Here is a 15,706-nt window from a genome sequence, read left to right on the forward strand (position 1 = left end):
CAGTTGGCACTTCTACTATAAAGAAAAAACTTTCCTCTCCCTTCTTTATCAGCATGGATTCAGACATTTACCAATGTATTTAGTTATACTCCTTTACTGTTATCATTATTTTTGGACTGGGCATAAAACCCAGGGAACTGTACCACTGAGCTACATCCCTAGTCCTTTTTATTTTTTATTTTAAGACAGGATCTTGCTAAGTTGCTGAAGGCCTCGCAAATTTGCTGAGGCTTGCCTTGAACTTGTGATCCTCCTCCCTCAGTCTTTAGAGTCTATTATTTGATACCCAAATTACCCCAGATTTAGACAGTGGTAGCCCCTACAAACTGCTTGCTGTGAGTACTGACCTGTTTCCATCATTCTTTGAGCACTTTCTTTCTGGCACTAGAGTTATGTTCCAGGCTTATCTTGTAATTCTTTTTTGCCCTTGTCCTGCAACCAGCCATTTCTCCAAAGAGCTCTTTGGTCATAATTATTACTTATTAAAATTTCTCTTTTTCTGTTCTTCCAAATAAATACCTTTTGTTGAATCCATTCCTCCAACTGCAAATAATGTACCAACAGTTGACTTCCTAGGTTTTGTCCGAGGACTTTGTAACATGGGTCGTCTCTCTGGTAATAAATGATACTTCATTGCTTCCATAATGAGTTTCTGACATTCTATATCATCCCGAAAAAGTGCATTATTTTCCATGTCTGCCAGGAACTAGAAATGAATGATATATATATATATACTGAATGACCAAGAAAACAGTAAGGTTGAAGAATAAATGATACTAGCTTTTGAATGGAAATTATCCTGTTTTTTGAAAACAAAATTCAAATTTGAACACATTTGAAACTAAAACATGTAACATTTGCAAGATTTTCATTTTAAATGTCATTGAAAGGCAAAAATTGAAGAGCATATGTGATGTACTCTAAGATCCTTTTTTTTGGGGGGAGGGTAGTGCAGACTGAACTCGGGGGCACTCAACCACTGAGCCACATCCCCAGCCCCATTTCGTAGTTCATTTAGAGACAGGGTCTCAACTGAGTTGCTTAGTGCCTTGCTTTTGCTGAGGCTGCTTTGGACTCGAAATCCTCCTGCCTCAGCCTCCCAAGCTGCTGGGATTACAGACATGCTTCACTGTACCCAGCTAAGAACCTAATAGCACTTATTCTTGGGTAGTGGGAATGCTGGTGCTTTATAAGTAATTTTTTTAACCAATTTTTTTTATTAAAGAACAATTAAAAGTCTATTTATTATATACATATATTAATTAATCTTTTTATTATTTTTCTATAATTTCCAGATTTTCCAACATAAATCACTTTACAGTTATAATTATAAATAAATTTAACTGAGAAATACTAAGTGGGTGTTGACTAATTATTCTGCACTTACCAGACTTCTTTAAATGATGTACAAATACTACCACCAAAAAACAACTTACCAATTTCTCAAAGGACAAAGAACTGTGATTACTCTAAAAGAAAAATTAACTCTCCTTGTGTTTCACTGAATCTTATTTTATGTAAATGCACAAAAACTGTTATAACCTATCTTTTAAAAATGATTATTTTCCTTTTGTGCTGGGCTCTCCATCATGCCTCCCTTTTGTGCAACTCCTCACTGCCCGACCAACAACCTATGTGCATCTTTTCATTTCTTTCTCCTATTTAACAGTCCTCTGCTGACATAATTCTCATACGTGTGTGTGGCATGTGGTTTCTCTTTTGCTATTTGTTTTATTATATGCTTTGCTGCATCTTATCATTTTTATTTAACAATATCTCATGAAAAATTCTTCAAGTCTTCCTAAAGAAATACTGTTCAGATGTATTCTTATAAATAACTAACAGGTATACTAAAATTTTCTAGCCATCTTATTATTATGAACATTGTTTTTTTCCAGTGTGTGTACATACACCTTAACATATACAAGTGCTGATGCCCTCAGGCAGTTCAAAAGGTGTATATAAATATAAAAGATGTATAAACATCAGAATACTTTCCAAAGAGGCTGTACTAATTCATCTTTGCACCAGCTATGAGCACAACATTCCTGCCAGGAAGTAGTGTTAGATCTTTTCATTTTGCCAATGGTAGCACATTTCCCTCTCATGCAACATCTTTTTATATTTTGGCCACTTGTAAATTTTCTTTCTCCCTTTGCCTCTTTTTTTTCCGTTGTTGCTTTAAATTTGATGAGAAATTTTGAAGAGTTCTTTTTCTCTCCCTTATACATGCTTGCGCACGCGCACACACACACACACACACACACACACACACACATAAACATCTGTATTTTTCTAGATTTTGCATTGTCTACTAAGGTTGTTTCATAATACTTTGGCCTATAAACAATCTTTATTTTTAGGTCAAATATGTGTCATTTTTTCTTAGTTTCAGAATTTCCAATCTAGTTAGAGATGCTTTTATTTCACTTTGCACATGTAGCCTCCTAGATTATCTGGCAAAATTTCATTGCTTTATCTCTTTCATGCGGCCATTGGTTCATGTGACATAGAACAAGTGGAGGAATATTTTTATTTTTTTCCAGATAAAGACAGTTTTACACCTATACCATTTATTAAAAAATCCACTCCATTTCCAAATGAATTGAACCTTGGTCATATATTACAGCCTCAAAAGCAGATCTCGTATCTTAAAAAAAAAAAAAAAGTGTGTGTGTGTGTGTGTGTGTGTGTGTAGTTGTAGATGGACAGCATGTCTTTATTTTTTATGTGGTGCTTAGGATTGAAGCCAGTGCCTCACATGTGCTAGGCAAGTGCTCTGCCACTGAGCCCCAGCCCCTCATATCTTTTTTGATTCTTTGTTCTATTGATCTATTTGCCTAGTTCTATTCTAATATTGTGTTTTTATGCAGAGTCTTTATAGCATATTCTATTATTTGATATAAGTCTCCCCTCACTGTTAATTTTCACAGTTTGCTTGGCTATTTGAGTCCTTGTTTTCCATATAACCTAAGATGGTTTTATCCAATTCCCTCTCATCATCTGGATTCTTTTGGTATTCTGTTGTGAACTGCACTAAATTTCTTTATTAATTTTGAGTTTATATTTTGATATTAATGTGTTCTGTTTAAGAAGTCTTTCCATTTGTTGTATAGCTTTCTTCACATGAGTCTTATGCCCTTCTTTTATTAAATACATTCCTAAATATTTTATTTTCTTTTTGCTATTGGGTATATATCTTAAAATTTTCATGTTTATATTTTGCTGGAAGAAAGACAGTCTTCTGATTATTTTACGCTTGTATTTTAACCTGCTACTTTACCACATTCCCTGATTACCCTCTATTATTATGTATACAATCATCAAAGAGGAAGAGTTTGACATCTTTTTCTATGTGTACACCAGTTATTTTATTATTACTTTGTAAAAACCTTCAAAGCAATGTTTAAATAAGTAGAGTAAAATGGAGCATCCCCATTCCTGGTCTTAACTGACATGTGTTATTGTTTTATTGGTTAGGATAATCAGTGATATAGCGTCAGGCAACCCATCTTTATTAAGTTTGTCTCCTCTTCCTGATTTAGAGTTTCAAATTAAGACTGGTTGCCAAATTTTTTCCAAATACCTGTTATCAATTATATTACTTTCTCTTTCAAAGTTATTGATGTAATGAGTGCTTTGCAGATGAGGATGTGATTAAGCTTAAATCTGATGATAAGAGCTAACACACACACACACTCACAGACATACACAGAAGAGCTAACACTTAGTACCAATTATGCCAGACAATACGTTATGAAATACAAAGAATATCTTGTTAATTTTTCTATTGATCACATATCGAAATGATAATATTTTGAATATACAGGGTTAAATGACATGAAAATTAGTTTCAGCTATTTCTTTTCTTTTTTATGTAGCTATTTAGATTTAATGCCATGTGTGTCTTCTTTGATTGGACAGTGCTGGCTCACACGCTGCACAGGCCCTTCATTGGCAATACCTGCACTTTGTATAGGGCTATTAGCAAAGTGAATGAACTATCAGAATGAATGATGCATTGTAAAATGTGGAAGAGAAAAAAAATAGAAATAGTGGTGTCACTTCAAGTTTATCAGCACTAAAATCCCCAAGTCATGTTAGCTCCAATCTTTAGCACACAGAGCTCTGTAGTGCAATTCATTGTCTAGGACTCTTCTCATTTCTACAGTGTCCTGGCTCCAGCCTTTACTAGGCAGACTTCAGCAACCACTTGACATCTTCCTTGTTCTCTTCTAGATAGCAGGGAAAAATAGCATCCTTCCTGATGATTTCTCTTTGTGCTTGTTAGCATTTCCCTATATCCAGAAATTATATCTACTCATGGATTTGTTCTTTTTTTTCTCCCTCAGCTTTACTGAGTAATAAATTGACAAACAAAATTTGCATTTATTTAAGGTACACAACAGGATGCAGGTATACATTGTGTAGTGATTATCACAATAAGCTAATGAACAGATCTGTCACCCTATATGGTTACCTTGTTTCGTGTGTAGTGAGAACACTTAAGATTTACTCTCGCAGCAAATTTTAAGTACACAATACATCTTCATTATAATAACTTATAAAGTTATGAAAACTTTAAAAAAGATGTTTGATAATAAAATATTTTGGTGTATTAATGAAAATAAAAATCATCCCTGGAAAAAGGTCTCCCTGGACATAGTGTATTATCATTTTGATACACTGCCAGCTTGTATTTGACAATATATTTCTTTATAATTTTACAATTAAGGCATATTTGAATTATCATAATTAATTCATTTCAAGCAAACAAGTCAATGGTTTTTAGTGAATCTACCCAGTTGTAAAACCATTACCACATAATGGTTTGGGGACATTTTCATCACCTCGATATTTTATACATCCACTTTTCTGGATATTTCATATCAATAAAATTTTACAATATGTGGTCTTTGTGTCTTGTTTCTTTCACTTGTTTTTGACGTTTGTCCATGTTGTAGCATTTATCAGTATTTTATTTTTTTTTATTGTTGAATATGGCTACATCTCTTTTCATCTATTCATTCATCAGTTGATGGACACTCAGGTTGTTTCTAGTTTGGAGCTATTATCAATAAAGCTAAGAAAGTTTATGTGCAAGTCATTTCTCTTAGGTAGATAATCTATGTGTAGAATTTCTGGGTCATATGGTATTTTTATTCTTAACTTTGTGTTTGTGTGTTTGTGTATGTGTGTGTGTGTGTGTGTGTGTGTGTGTGTGTGTGTGGTCCTGGGAATTGAACCCAGAGGTACTTTACCCCTGAGCTATAACCCCAGCCTTTTAATTTTTCTTTTGAGACAGGGTCTTGCCAAGTAGCCCAGGCTGGCCTCAAACTTACAATCCTCTTGCTTCAGCTTCCTGTATCGATGGGATTATAGGAATGTGCTAAGCTTCTTTATTGCTTTCTGAATAATTTTTTTGAATAATATCTATTATTTTCCATTTGATTAATCTGATTCTTATATTCATGGCTTTATTTTTTTCTATTTTTTCTAATTTCTTTACTTAAATATAGTTAATTCCATCTATTAATAAATTATATAGCCTGTCAACATGCTAAAAAATATTTTACTTTGAATCCCAATTACTACAAAATCTACTCAATCTTTAAAAGGAGTAAAAATAATTAGAACAGAAGTAATATGAACAGTGAGATTAATCTAAATGAGCCAACCTAACATACATTCACTAATGTCTTCTGTGGCTAGCATAACTGTTTTGTTTGCACAGAAGAAATATGGAATAATTAATATCAGAATTTACACTCTAGGGTAGGTCATGAGACTTCTTTATTTCTTTTTTTAAAAAATATACTTTATTTTATTTATTTATTTTTATGTGGTACTGAGGATCAAACCGAGGGCCTCATATGTGCTAGGCAAGTATTCTACCACTAAGCCACAGTTCCAGTCCATGAGACTTGTTTCTTAGGCTGAGACAATAGGATTTCTAATTCAAGGCCCACTTCAGCAACTTAGTGAGACTCTGTCTCAAAATAAAAAAACAAAAGGGCTGTGTATGTAGCTTAACAGTAGAGCACCCCAATGTTCAATCCCCAAAAAAAGGCACTAAGACAGAACTATAAAATACAGATTCTCACATACTCTTCTAAGTGGCTTCTCTGCCATGAGAGAATGGCAAATTATTAAGATGAAAGCATTTGGAATAGAAGAGAAACATTATCATTTTGTAAATTTTTATGTTCACTCTCACACTTGCTTGCCACATTACCATATGGAATTTCTCTAAAACTGTCAACACAAATAGAATGTTATGAATTCTGAAGACTTTTAAAAATTGTTTTTGTTTCTAAAACTTGTGAATTAATATAATACTAATTCATTTTAAATTTCTGACTTTAAGTAAAAAACATAATGAAAACTGAGAACAGAACAGTAGAGACCAACATACTTATAATTCAGGCTACCACTGGGAACATTTAACAATTCCAATGTTAAGTTCTTTTAAATAATATATCAATGTATCTATATATACTGAGGAGATATATCTCCTACTGTTTTTGTCGCATCTGACAACATGCACAGTCCTTACTTCTTGAACTTGGAATCCATTTTTAATAACACTCCAGGCAAAAGGAAAATAAACTGACCATAAACACTTGTCTTTTCGATTATTGTGGCTTTTTAAAGCCACACTAAAATGATCATTTGATAGAGGATTACAGTTACACAAATTATTTCCTACATCATTTTAAAGATCTACTGTTGGAGACACTAAATGTAAATAGAACACTTTCATTAGGTCAAATACTGCCTCATATTAATGTAGTATAGTAAACCCTCATTTAGTTGGTATCATGAGTACAAAACTATTTCAAAGTAAAATTTTCTAGGTTACTAAACCTAATCTGAATTTTAGAAATATCAGTCATTTATTATTTAAATAATTTTAGCAACTCTCATATTTTCCTACCTTTAAAAATAAAACACAACACAATTCAACATTTTTGCATGATTGATTTTAGTTTCTACCTCAAAACTTTACTACTTAATAATTCTGTAGCCTTGCTCTTCACTTTTATCAAGGGAAATAAACCACTGCCAGTATTTCTAAGTGTCACAATACTGTAACATATTTAGTATTATCACTGTAGAAAAGAAAAACTGTTGGTGGGCCTGACTCTGGACCCTCAGGGGGGGAATGCTTATCTTGCTCATTGTACAGCAGGGAAGTCCTAACAGAACGCTGTGTTTTGGGACAAAGTGCTGCCAGAACACTGGTAAGCACCATTTTCTTGCTCCTTTGACAAGAAATTATTCCCCTATTGGTACAAGGTGAGCCTATGTGGCAGTTCCTGAACTCTTGGTGTCTGAACTCCCATAATATAAGTTGTGTATCACCTCTGGCCTATCATGACTGTTATATTTAAAGTGGCACATACCCACTGTAAAACGCTATTTTTGCTGCTCAATAAAGCAGACCCAGTTCTCTGAAACGGTCTCTGGAGGGGTTTCACTGCGCTCTCAAGCTCCCCATAGTCAATGCTGGAAGGGCAGGCCCCTCAGCAAAAAATGTTGCACAAAAAGGTAAAGTAACAGTTTAGAGTATACAAGGCAACATGCCCACAATGTCTTCACTCCTTCCACCTCACAATAGTGGACACTGGTATTCAAACTTGAAGATGCATCAAAGCCACAGAGGCTTCTTACGCAGTTTGCTTGGCCCCACCCACAGAGATTCATATTCACTAGTTTTGGGGTGAGGCCTAATAATTTGCTTTCTAAACAAGTCCCCAGGAGGTTCTGAGTCAACTCCCTTCTGCTGGGGATCACCTGGAGAACCACTGCAGCAAGACAGGGGATTTCTCCTCCTATTTTGTCTTCTCTGATGTTAACATTTCCTTCTTGAACTTGAAATCAGTTTTTAATAGCACTCTATAGTTACTTAGCCAAGTAAAACAGTACTTCCTCGGGTTCTATACCTAGCACTCTTGTGTTCTTCTTGGCCTGTGTTGTTCTCTTGGCTTTGGCTTCAACAACCTAAGTAAGTAGTTTTCAATTTTTTTTCCCTTAGACTCTAAGAGGATTAAAGGCACTTAGAAGCTTTGGGAATATGATTTTCCCACTTCTTTCCCCACTCCATACCCCAAATTAGCTCTTCATCCTATATTTCTTGATTCAAATGACAGCATCTTTACTAACCTATTGCACCAATCAGAATCATCTTGGGCCCTCCTTAATTTCTACCATTGAGTCATTAAGATGTGTCAACTTGACCTTCTAGATAGCTCTTGAGTCTGGTAATTCTCTACTTCCTCTGCCAGAGTGCCTATTTCACTTGGCTGAACTCCAAAAACCCTGCTAATGGGTTTCTAGTTTTGACCCCCTGGATCCACTCTCTGCAATGTGTTTGCAGCAATCTTTCCAAAATAAAATCAGTTATGTCATTTTCTTTAGTGCTTAATCATTGCTTTTAGGACAAAATTAAAATTCCTTGGCATGACTAGAGGGTCTTCATGATCTGGTCCATATCCCTCTCCCACCTCATATTTTGACACGACCCCACTTTATTTCTATACTCTAGCCATGTGAACTAGCTTCAGATTCCAGAACATAATATATTCACTCATGACTCCATAACAAGGTACAATCTCCTATCCCCCCTGGGTATTGTGCCCCTCTTTTGGTAGCTAACTCATGGTACAGATTATGTGGCTCACTTTAGGAAAGAGATCCCCTGCTTCTCCACCATCACTTGTGGTGGGCTACTCCTATTATTTTCATGTTCCATCCATTTATCACAATCTTTATCTCTCTCTCTCCATATATATATATATATATATATATATATATATATATATTTATAATATATGTTATAATTTGATTTAGTTTGGACCTATTTATTACTCCACCTGATATCCTTTCCTCCACACAGCAATTTTACACATGGTGCATTCAAGAGGCAGAATTGTTCAGTGGCATAGAACTTTATTTGGATTTGACTCCCACCTCTACCTCTCATTAGCTCTGTGATGATAGCCAAGGAGCAAAGACAAATAAAACCACAGTGCAGAAGGGCAGAAATCACTTTGTGATTTTGAACACAGAGTCTTACTTTTTTGGTTTGTTACTTCATTTGTACCACAGATGTTGGACTAAATGATCTTGTAAGTGCTTTCAACTCTTAACAACTTATGGACATGACTGCCAGCAGTATCTAGGATAATAGATATTCTAAAGGTCTCACTTAATTGCACAGATTCTTTTCAAAATCTAATGGGATTTTTTTTCAGATTTTATTTCATCTAGAAAAGAAATTCTGCTAGGTAGAAGCAAAAAAAAAATAACTACTTTCTTTAAATCTGATTTCATAAGAAATATTTTTATTGTTATTTTTCCTGAATTGCCATCAATTCATGTAGTCTCATGACTGTATGTTCATACAATATCCCACTTAAAAAGATGAAAGTCTTTCTTATAAAGCATCAGCATTGATTTTTGTCTCTGTAAGGTAGTTATAAAGAGTAACTTTCACTCACAACAACAGGAATACATTTTCAAGATTAATACAAGTAAGGTAATCTTATTTATAGCACACGCTATTTCACAGAACACATTTCTGACCCTCATAATAATCCTGTGAGATGGTCAGAAAGGATGTTATCTCCACTTGACAAAGAAACTGTAGTGTGAGAATATGCCAAGTCACAGAATTTTAAAATGTCACAGGTGGAACTATCATCATATCTTATTAATCTTAGATTAATTCAATTAATCTGCATATGGATAGAATTTAGGTATTTAGTGGATCCTTAATAAATGTGAGGCAAATGAACTAATCTAAATTTTCTGGTTTTTAGAGTCCAGTGTTTCTTTTGTTACTAATTCTCCTCCAACTGGTAACATAGGTTTGTAGCTGAGTCAAAATTATAAATTCAAAATCAAGAATTTTAATTGATGCAACTTAGGTAAGAAGAATCTTATTAGCTTATTATCTTTTCACCTATGTTTTATAGGAATATATGTAAAAATTTGATAGAACAAGCAAAGAAAAAATCTATAAAGAAGTATTTATTAATTACCTGTGGTGCAAGAAGAGGTAGCCTAATATAAGCCAAAAGTTTACTGAGGTCTTTCCGTCTCTGTTCCAAATCATGACGGACCCAAGTAAGAAGTGCATTCAATATTGTCTCCTCATTTGGAATGTTCATGTCATCACTGGCCAAGAGCTTTGCAATTTCACTGGCTGGCAGTAATACAAATTCCTGGTTTCTGATTACTTCCATGAAATGTTCCTAAACAGTAAAACAGCAAATAAGTAATATGGTTCCTCTGGTCATCACAGTTTATTTAAAAGAAACTACAAGTTTTTGTATTAGGTACCCAAACATGATTTATACTTTAGACCTTACAATGTGTCACCACTTACTGTAAAAAGAAACAATAGAAAGAAACTTTTAAACTGAAATTACGAGCTGGGTGCAATAGTGAATGTCTATGTAATCCCAACAACTTGGGGGACTCAGGCAGTCTGAGGCCAGCCTCCACAATTTAGCAAGACCCTGCCTCAAAAAATAAACAAATAAGTAAAAAGTGTTGGGCATGTTGAGGTAGCTGGTAGAGTACCCTTGGGATCAATCTCTAGTACTGCAACCAAAGCAAAACAAAACAACCAAGCCAAACAAACAAAAGTCACCATTATGTTGCTAAACATAAATTTTAAAAATTATGGTTTATATCATTTACAGCATTTTTAAAATGAACCTGTGACATTTAGGTATTGCTTTGTCCAAGTTAGGGAATAGTATCTGCAAGTTTTTTGAAGGAAAATAGGAAACAAATAAACAAACCTGGTATTAGACATTGATCTGCATGATACTCTATCATCAGGAATTAGTTTGGATTTGTGATTGCTGAAGAATTTAGGTAATAGTAAAGCCAAATTAACCTGGGTGAGCGTGAAGTTACTTCTCTTATTCAAAAATGCCGCCCAGGCTGGCCAGATTTCCCAGGACTGTTCTAGATTAAAGAGTATTTGTCCTCAAGTTTATTCTAAAACCAAATTAGCCATTAAGATTATTTTATAAGACCATCCAGAGTTTTGGGTCTGTTTCAAAAATTTTTATTTCATCTAATATGATTTATGTAAAGTTATTTTGGTTCATAGGAAAAAGAACCAAAGCAAAAGTGCTAACCTAGAATGTAGTAGGACAAGGACCTTTGACTGAAAGTGATTCAATCCTGGCTAGAATCAAGCTCTCTATAATTTGAAATGGGAGCTAGAAATGCATTTAGGTGTGAGATAAACTTTATAGGTTATTGTGCTAAATAATCTGGAGAGAAGGAAAACTTACTCACCTATTTGAAAGGTTTTAAGATATCATCAAATATAAATGCAAAAAAAAGGAAAAAATATAAATGCAAATGTTAGACATATGTCCTTTAATGTTTTTCTTATACTTCTTAATGTGTTATCCCTGACTCAGCATGCAGAGTTTTAGTAAAATTACTAAGGCCGTTTAAATTAGAGCTACAGATAAGGTCTATCAATAGCTATCTTCTATATAAGAATGAGAATCATATTTTCTATTTAGCCTGTGATAATCTGACTGAGGTACTTATCTAAAATACATCTTGGGTTGATATCCCTTTCAGCAGAAATTCTTAAGAGGAAAACCATTCATGAATAATTAATTAAATTCAGTTGCCCCAATTCATCATGGTTTGTTAAAAGATACCCAAATTAATCTATTTTAAATGATTGATTATCATTTTCAGAAATAGCTTTTAATATAATCTCATTGCTGGAATTGCTTCAAGCAAACTGTAATTACTCAACTGTATACTGACATTGTAAAATAATTTTGTAACACAGCAAGAATGCTAAAATTCTCAACCCAGTTATTCCACTTGTGGTTTAATTCATTCTCTCTCTCTCTCTCTCTCTCTCTATATATATATATATATATATATATATATATATATCTATATTTTTTTTTTTTTTTTTTGTCAGTGGACCTTTATTTTATTTATATGTGGTGCCGAGAATTGAACCCAGTGCTTGCTAGGCAAGCTCTCTACTACTGAGCCACAACCCCAGCCCTGAGGTTTAATTCTTAATAAATACTGTGTAAGTGTAAAACCAAGATGAATTTATTTTATTACTGATAATAGTAAAATGTAGGAAATAGCCTAAATGGGAATTCAAGGGCAAAGATAACATAGCAGGGCTGGGGTGGTGGCTCAGTGGTAGAGCACTTGCCTGGTATGTGTGAGGCCCTGGGTTCAATTCTCAGCACCACATACAAATCACTAAATTAAATAAAGTTCCATCAATGACTGGAAAAAAAATATATATAAAAAGATAACATAGCTACCTGTAAAAATATTAATTACATAATATCATGTGAATTTCTGAAGATATCAGAATAATATGCATTTCCATTTGTTTAAAGGTATGGTGTATAGTATAATCAACATATTTATATAACATTAGTGTAACTATTGCTACTTACAAATAGCATTAATTGCCTTTCATTAGTGAGAAAAAGACCATTACATAAGTTTTTTTTTTTTTTTTATTGGTCGTTCATAACATTACATAGTTCTTAATACATCATATTACACGGTTGATTCACGTGGATTATGAACTCCCGCTTTTACCCCGTATACAAATTGCTGTATCACATCAGTTTCCCTTCCATTGATTGACATATTGCCTTTCTAGTGTCTGATGTATTCTGCTGTCTGTCCTATTCTCTACTATCCCCCCTCCCCTCCCCTCCCCTCCCCTCCCCTTTTCTCTCTCTACCCCTTCTACTGTAAATCATTTCTTCCATTTGTATTATCTTGTCTTGCCCCTCCTTTCCTCTTATATGACATTTTGTATAACCCTGAGGATCGCCTTCCATTTCCATGCAATTTCCCTTCTCACTCCCTTTCCCTCCCACCTCTCATCCCTATTTAATGTAAATCTTCTTCTCAAGCTCTTCGTCCCTACCCTGTCCTTGTTTACTCCCCTTATATCAAAGGAGTCATTTGGTATTTGTTTTTTAAAGATTGACTAGCTTCACTTAGCATAATCTGCTCTAATGCCATCCATTTCCCTCCAAATTCTATGATTTTGTCATTTTTTAATGCAGAGTAATACTCCATAGTATATAAATGCCACATTTTTTTTATCCATTCGTCTATTGAAGGGCATCTAGGCTGGTTCCACAGTCTTGCTATTGTGAATTGAGCTGCTATGAACATCGATGTAGCAGTGTCCCTGTAGCATGCTCTTGTTAGGGCTTTAGGGAATAGACCGAGAAGGGGAATAGCTGGGTCAAATGGTGGTTCCATTCCCAGCTTTCCAAGAAATCTCCATACTGCTTTCCAAATTGGCTGCACCAATTTGCAGTCCCACCAGCAATGAACAAGAGTGCCCTTTTCCCCACATCCTCTCCAGCACTTATTGTTGTTTGACTTCCTAATGGCTGCCAGTCTTACTGGAGTGAGATGGTATCTTAGGGTAGTTTTGATTTGCATTTCTCTGACTGCTAGCGATGGTGAGCATTTTTTCATGTACTTATTGATTGATTGTATGTCCTCCTCTGAGAAGTGTCTGTTCAGGTCCTTTGCCCATTTATTGATTGGGTTATTTGTTATCTTATTGTCTAATTTTTTGAGTTCTTTGTATATTCTGGTTATTAGGGCTCTATCTGAAGTGTGTGGAGTAAAGATTTGTTCCCAGGATGTAGGCTCCCTATTTATCTCTCTTATTGTTTCTTTTGCTGAGAAAAAACTTTTTAGTTTTAGTAAGTCCCATTTGTTGATTCTATTTGTTAACTCTAGCGCTATGGGTGTCCTATTGAGGAATTTGGAGCCCGATCCCACAGCGTGTAGATCATAACCAACTTTTTCTTCTATCAGATGCCATGTCTCTGATTTAATATCAAGCTCCTTGATCCATTTTGAGTTAACTTTTGTGCACGGCGAGAGATAGGGATTCAGATTCATTTTGGTGCAAATGGATTTCCAGTTTTCCCAGCACCATTTGTTGAAGATGCTATCCTTCCTCCATTGCATGCTTTTAGCCCCTTTATCAAAAATAAGATAGTTGTAGTTTTGTGGATTGGTTACTGTGTCCTCTATTCTGTACCATTGGTCCACCCGCCTGTTTTGGTACCAGTACCATGCTGTTTTTGTAACTATTGCTCTGTAGTATAGTTTGAAGTCTGGTATCGCTATACCGCCTGATTCACACTTCCTGCTTAGTATTGTTTTTGCTATTCTGGGTCTTTTATTATTCCATATGAATTTCATGATTCTTTTATCGATTTCTACAAGATATGCTGTTGGGATTTTGATTGGCATTGCATTGAACTTATATAGGACTTTTGGTAATATCGTCATTTTGATGATGTTAGTTCTGCCTATCCATGAGCAGGGTATATTTTTCCATCTTCTAAGGTCTTCTTCTATGTCTTTCTTTAGGGTTCTGTAACTTTCATTGTATAAATCTTTCACCTCTTTTGTTAGGTTGATTCCCAAGTATTTTATTTTTTGGGGGGATATTGTGAATGGAGTAGTTGTCCTCATTTCCGTTTCAGAGGATTTGTCGCTGATATACAGGAATGCCTTTGATTTATGCGTGTTGATCTTATATCCTGCCACTTTGCTGAATTCATTTATTAGCTCTAATAGCTTCTTTGTAGACCCTTTTGGGTCTGCTAGGTATAGAATCATATCATCTGCAAATAGTGATAATTTAAGTTCTTCTTTTCCTATTTTTATGCCTTTAATTTCTTTCGTCTGCCTAATTGCTCTGGCAAGTGTTTCGAGGACTATGTTGAACAGAAGTGGTGAGAGAGGGCATCCCTGTCTTGTACCAGATCTTAGAGGGAATGCCTTCAATTTTTCTCCATTCAGAATGATGCTGGCCTGTGGCTTATCATAGATTGCTTTTACAATGTTGAGGTATGATCCAGTTATCCCTATACATAAGGTTTTGATAAACTGTTTATGCATATATTTCAGAACACTGCGAATTCCATTCTTATATTATTTATTTCTTTCCATTGAGGCATTTTATTGTGTATGTTTTATATACTTAGAAAAGAATTCCAGGATTTTTCCTCCTGTGTGTTTTCATCTTGCTTCTTCGTGGTCCATGATGCCATCTGAGATTGTCAATACAATGAAACCAAACTGACAGGATGGGAGCAGATTATTCTGACATTTTTCTAGGTCTTTGAGCTGCACATCAAATCTGGGGCTGATCACTCCACACTTGTTTAACCTTCCTGTGAGACTGACAACAATTTTCCCAGCTCTGTGATCATCAATGATTTCAAATTCACCAATGTTACCATGTAGAAACCAGATGATGACTTTGAAGCTCAGCCTAACAAGGACCTGGCATTACTGATGTTCTTGAGAGCATCAGCCAGGACATTCATGTGCACCATTATGGTGGCACAAAAAGGTGGTGGAAAGACAGCATTTTTGAATAATTTATATCAAGTGAAAACCTGAGTTCTTCAACAAATTATGAAATACTACTGGACTCAATTTTAAACACAAAGTGCTTTTCAAAAGTATAAATTTTGTTTTAAAGCAGCTTTTTGTTTGCAGAATTCAGTGTTTTTATAATTTTGTAGATTGATAAACAATTTAATATTTTTAAATTAAATATTTACATTTGTTTTTCCAAATCAATAATGATATTAAATAGTTGTAATGAAATAACTAGTCAAAC

The 15,706-nt window shown here is 34.6% G+C and overlaps 1 protein-coding gene and 1 pseudogene across 5 annotated transcripts in view; both read right to left on the reverse strand.

Annotated features, from left to right (window-relative positions):
* Klhl5 (kelch like family member 5) overlaps positions 1 to 15,706 on the reverse strand; it is a 74,350-nt gene that overhangs the window by 20,185 nt on the left and 38,459 nt on the right. For all 5 annotated transcript variants that reach the window (XM_026385379.2, XM_026385359.2, XM_026385369.2 and 2 more), the window contains 2 exons: positions 10,047 to 10,259; positions 520 to 706 (listed from right to left, as the gene is read on the reverse strand). In XM_026385379.2, the coding sequence (XP_026241164.1) occupies positions 520 to 706; positions 10,047 to 10,259 (400 nt within the window). The remainder of the gene's footprint in view (positions 1 to 519; positions 707 to 10,046; positions 10,260 to 15,706) is intronic.
* Positions 15,037 to 15,416, reverse strand: LOC113181361 (small ribosomal subunit protein uS8 pseudogene; annotated as a pseudogene).

The sequence above is a fragment of the Urocitellus parryii genome, chromosome 10 (genome assembly GCF_045843805.1).
Source record: "Urocitellus parryii isolate mUroPar1 chromosome 10, mUroPar1.hap1, whole genome shotgun sequence".
Taxonomy (NCBI): domain Eukaryota; kingdom Metazoa; phylum Chordata; class Mammalia; order Rodentia; family Sciuridae; genus Urocitellus; species Urocitellus parryii.